This window comes from Nematolebias whitei, chromosome 8, assembly GCF_014905685.2.
Source record: "Nematolebias whitei isolate Nwh7 chromosome 8, NemWhi1, whole genome shotgun sequence".
Lineage (NCBI taxonomy): Eukaryota > Metazoa > Chordata > Actinopteri > Cyprinodontiformes > Rivulidae > Nematolebias > Nematolebias whitei.
The window spans coordinates 3,027,607-3,032,829 of record NC_056505.1 but is presented as its reverse complement, the minus strand read 5'-3'; the positions used below and the strand labels follow the sequence as shown (position 1 = coordinate 3,032,829).

General features: G+C 45.1%; 3 protein-coding genes across 4 annotated transcripts in view; 2 read left to right on the top strand and 1 right to left on the bottom strand.

The window, feature by feature from the left end:
• rsph14 (radial spoke head 14 homolog) overlaps positions 1-799 on the top strand; it is an 18,109-nt gene extending 17,310 nt beyond the window's left edge. Inside the window, exons 5-6 of the mRNA XM_037680830.1 lie at positions 72-208; positions 531-799. Of these exons, the coding sequence (XP_037536758.1) occupies positions 72-208; positions 531-793 (400 nt within the window). The 3' untranslated portion in view covers positions 794-799. The remainder of the gene's footprint in view (positions 1-71; positions 209-530) is intronic.
• mak16 (MAK16 homolog (S. cerevisiae)) overlaps positions 1-5,223 on the bottom strand; it is a gene marked incomplete in the record, with an annotated part of 73,208 nt that overhangs the window by 2,170 nt on the left and 65,815 nt on the right.
• LOC119413768 (dematin) overlaps positions 2,812-5,223 on the top strand; it is a 23,976-nt gene continuing 21,564 nt past the window's right edge. For both annotated transcript variants that reach the window (XM_037680829.1, XM_037680826.1), the window contains exon 1: positions 2,812-2,878. The gene's annotated coding sequence lies outside the window, so the exon portion shown is untranslated. The remainder of the gene's footprint in view (positions 2,879-5,223) is intronic.

Below are 5,223 nucleotides of genomic sequence, written 5' to 3'. Positions count from 1 at the left end.
TGTGTGTGTGTGTGTGTGTGTGTGTGTGTGTGTGTGTGTGTGTGTGTCTGACTGTTTCCTGCTGGTTTCAGTGTTCCTGTGGATGGGAAGCAGCAGGTGTGCGAGGAGCAGATCCTTCCGATCCTGGTGGACCTGCTGCAGGATGAAGACCTGGAGGTCCAGACTAACACGGCAGGAGTCCTGATGAACGCCACGATCATCACCGCAGGTTCTTGTTCTGCTTCCTGTTTCATCAAAGGATCTTCTGTCCATCAGTCTGTTCTGAAACATCTACGGACCTTCAGGTTCTGAAAAGTTAGATTTCTGAAAGTTCTTAAAGACAAAGACAGAAAGTTGATGTGATCTGCATCAGTGGTCCATAATCCTGGCCTTCAAGGACCAGGACTGTGGACCTAGAGACCTTGCTGTGAGAGAGGTTCTGCTCACAGGTCGGTGATGAGGCTGTTAGGGTTCAGGATCCACTGAAGGTGGATTAAACAGATCTGAGACCAGCACCTTCATCATGTGACCTGAAGCTCCTCCCCCTGCAGGTAAACGTCTGAGTCTGGAGCTGAACGTCCTCCCCATCTTCCTGGACCTGCTGTCTGAGAGCCACGAGGAGGAGGAGGAGAGGAGGAGGAAGGCTCTGGTTCTGTATTGCCTCCGGGCTCTGACCTCGCTGGCTGAAGCTCCGGAGGGCCGGCGCCTCCTGCAGGAGCAGCTCTGCCTGCTGGAGAGGAGGAGCCAAGACCTGGACCAGGACATCCGGCGGGCTGCTCAGACTGCCATCAGGGTGGTCACCTGGACCCTCTGACCTTTGACCCCCAGGGTTCCAGTCAGCTGGAGCAAAATAAAGAATTCACCAGATTTTAAATCATTTCTGATCATTCATGATTTAAAAAATAAAATCTGTTTCTGGGCAACTGGACAGCGGGGCTTTTATTTTGAAATCCTGTCTGAGTTTATGGTTTTATTGCTTTAAGTTTTATTTCAAATGTTTTTTCTGCACAAACATTTTATAATGTTCAGTTTATAGTTTCCAATCGGTTTCTTTATATTTAAAATAAATGTAAGTTTAATAAAATCAGCTTTTCATTTTAATTAAAAAAACATTTTTATTTATTTTTTGGTAGAAAAAATAATTTATAAATTATTTACTTTGCTTCATTTTCTTTGAATGTTTGAGTTTTTTTTTAATTTTGCTCAATAATCTTTTTGTTTTGTTATTGTAAGATTTATTACGCTCAGTGATGGCTGGACATGGGCACCAGTGACCCCCACGACCCAAAAAGGAAGAAGCTGGTAAAGATAATGGATGGAGGGATGATAAATGGATGAATGGATGGATGGATGGAGGGATGGATGATAAATGGATGAATGGATGGATGGAGGGATGGATGATAAATGGATGATGGATGGATGGATGATAAATGAATGGATGGATGGATGGATGGAGGGATGATAAATGGATGAATGGATGGATGGATGATAAATGGATGGATGGATGGATGATGGATGGATGGATGATAAATGGATGGATGGATGGATGGATGGATGGATGATAAATGGATGGATGGATGGAGGGATGGATGATGGATGGATGGATGATAAATGGATGGATGATAAATGGATGGATGGAGGGATGGATGATGGATGGAGGGATGATAAATGGATGGATGGATGGATGTTGATTAAAAAATTAAACTTTACTTCTTACAGACTTCAGATGAATGTTTGGAAAAACACTCAGTTGAATTTTATGAACCGGACCTGGAGCAGGAAGACGATCGTTTCATCTCCACCAAAAGATCAGAGAGAAAAAATATTTAAAAATATAAAAGATGAAAAATCTGCAGCTGATTCAGACGGAACTCCTCGGAGCTTCTCTCAGGGTCCGTTCCAGCTCTCTGATCAGTTCTGGTTCTGTTCAGAGTCCGACCCGGGTCAGAATTGATACCAGACACTTGGCTGAGAGAAGCTGCTGATCTTCAGCTGCGAGTTCAGGTTTCAGCTGTTCCTCGGCTCCTTCAGCAGATGGCTGCTGTCACAAATATTCTTCTTTATCAATTAAATGTTTACAGGAAAAAGACAAGAGGGGATATGGAGTGAGGACAGAGGACAGAGTGAGGACAGAGGACAGAGTGAGGACAGAGGACACAGAGGACAGAGTGAGGACAAAGGACAGAGTGAGGACAGAGTGAGATGGAGGAGGATGACTCGCTGTGGAGACCCCTGAAAAGGGAAAAGCTGAACGAAGAAGATTAATTCAATTTTTTTTTTCTTAATTTAATTCGGGTTCATTTCAGCTTCTGTCTGTTGAGTTAAAGCTTTTAGCTGCTGTTTGGCTAAGTTCAGCTTTTCTCTGTGGTTTTGATAACTACTGTTTAGTTATACTTAGCTTTTAGCTACAGATTTACAAATTTCAGCTTCTATTCTGCTTCCCTTAGTTTCAGTTTCTCAACTTAAGTTCAGCTGTTATTGAGCTCTCAGTGTTTTTAATTAGTTTTGTTCGTTTTAGCTGTGGTTTCTGTAGCAGCTAAAGTTTTTATTTTTAAAAAGTCATTTAATGATGCAGAAACAAAACAGATTTATAAAAGTTAAATTTTCATCAGCTCCTCCCCCACAGTGTTTTTTCCTGGTGAACAACAACAACAACAATAATAATAGTAACAACAATAACAACACAATAACAACAACAATAATAATAATATTAATAATCTCGTGTTTGGCCTCCATGTTGCAGCATCATGTCCCCCCTCCCCCCGCGCGCATGTCAGAATGGTTCAGTCCGGAGGGGGCGGGAGAGCCGTTATCTCGTGCACGCGCTCGTACAGTATATGTGGGAGTGCGCTCAGAGCAGCGGTCGTGGAGCTGCTGGATGGTTCTGATCCACAAACAGGTGAGGATCACCTTCTGTTCCTTCTGCGCATGCGTGTGTCAGTGAGTGAAGAAGTGATGAAGTTGATTAATGTCACGTGACACCTGCAGTCACCTGCATGCTGAAAGTGTTCAACGTGCACGGTTCTGTCCGGCCCGGTCCCGGGGTTCTCCCGGTTCTGGTCCCTGGCAGCTGTGGACCTGCAGCGGGTCAGAGCGGCTCCTGCTCCAGCTGCAGGTACAGGATGGTTCCGGTCGTTTGGGTCTGCAGGTGATGAAGATGTGAATTATGTAAGAAACTGTTGGCTGTGAGGAGGAGGAGGAGGAGGAGGAGGAGGAGAAGGATTAGTGAGGGAGGAAAGCTTTATGTAACACCTCCTCCTCATCCAGCAGCATCTGCCGAACCTTTTTATTCCTCCTCTGTGACCAGAACCATCAGAGGGAAGATTCTGCTCTTTGGTTCTGGTTCTGTTCAGCTGTTGTCTCCTCCTGGTAAAGTCCGGATGCAGGAGATGTTCTGGGTTCTGCTGCAGTTCTTGATCCCGACCCGCAGGATGAAGGTCGGTTCTGAATCCTTGAAACATCAAACTGAACCGAACTCTGACCCTCTGTCAGAACTCAGGTGAAAACTCGGTTCAAGCAGAACAGGAGCTAAATGAGGAGAACACAAGCTGAAGGCTAAAAGCTAAAATCAGCTGAACTAGTAGCTAAAACAAGAATGAAACCCAGAAGAAGTTCTGTAAAGTTCTCAGATCTGCACCGGACTCTGGTTCAGTCCGTTTGTGTCTGAGGAGAAGAATTCACCTGAAGCTGTTCAAGAGACATCGTTTTACAAATTTATGTTTTTCAGCCTAAAACCAAAGAACCTGCCGTTAATGAGCCGAAGATCAATAACCAAGATCAAAGGCTCCCCTTAAAAAAAAACATTTTAAACGCGTTTTTATTGAAAAACATTTTGTTTTTATTTAAAAACGTTTTCCGCTCCAGGAGGTGAAAACGTGATGGAGGCGTCGTCATGGAAACCATTTATTCTTTAAACTGATGCCTGAAATCAGCTGACTGGCGCTGGACGTTATGGGGTTCAGAGGTCAGAGGTCACAGGCCATCTGTGTCTCGGGGGGGCGGGGGGCAGAACCGACCTGCTCCAGGTTCTGGTCTCTGTGCTGGAGGTCGTGAACAACTGACAAGTTTTTATTATAAATTTTATTGTAAATCAAAGTCACATCAACCGGTTCTGTTTAAAGGTCAGGTGTTCGTTGCGACTCAATCCAGCAGCAAACATCTGGACTTATGGCAGAACCCGATGATCAGGAACCAGAATGACCTCAGAGGGCCCGACGTTCTGGTCGATATGTTGATTCTCAGACTGAAGCGTTTAATCTTCACAGTGTTGAACATGAGATGATCTGAATCATTAGCTCATGTTCTGAACGTATTTCTCCTAAACTCAAACCCTGGAGCGTTTCCTCCTCCATCAGCAGCAGAGCGGCCAAACGGCCTCGGGTCCGACTGACTTCCTGTCGGGTCAACAGGACGCCTCGTCTCAATGCTAAAGACTCAACAAAGGAAGAATCTGAGTCCTGCTGAGACACAAATGATCAGAGAAGCTTCAAAGTTTGGTTAAAATGCAGCTCAGTGCCAACGATGACATCACTTCCTGTGAAAACAGGAAACCTGTTTGTTTGGGGCTCAGAGCTCTTTTAAAAATTGGTCTTTGTTTACTTTTACATAAAAGAGGCAAAAACTCACCGGACATCTGAGATCCACCTGCTGGTGCCGGTTTGGACCCGTTTCTGTCTTCAGAACTGCCTTAATTCTTCTGGTCAGATTCAACAAGATGCTGGAAGCATGCCAAAGGTTCTGACTGGACTCACATCTGGTGGCTGTGGAGGCCCTTGAAGTCCAGGGAATTCAGAACCAGACCAGGTCTAATGGTCCCATCTTGGTGAGTCTGCGTGAGCTGTAGCCTCAGTTTCCTGTTCTTAGCTGACAGGAAGTGACATCAGGAGTGGTCTTCTGCTGCAAGGTTGGACGGGTTCAGAGATGGTTCTGCAGGCCACGGACCGAGGGCTTGTTTGAGCAGCTGTTGTCTTTGTATCATCTGCAGTAACCTTTGACCTCTGACTCTGTGACTCTCGGGACATTTCTGTCTTTGGACCATCATCTGTAGAAAAACAAAAACTGTTTCTGAAACACTCTGACCAACTGCCATGCTGCGTTCACAGACACTTCAGTTCTCGTGCTTGTTGTTCTGATGCTTCGTTTGGACTACAGCAAGTTGTCTTCATCAGGCGCACCGAGTTGCTGCCATGTGATTGGCTGATTGTTCCTGTTAACGAGTTGCTGCGATGTGATTGGCTGATGATT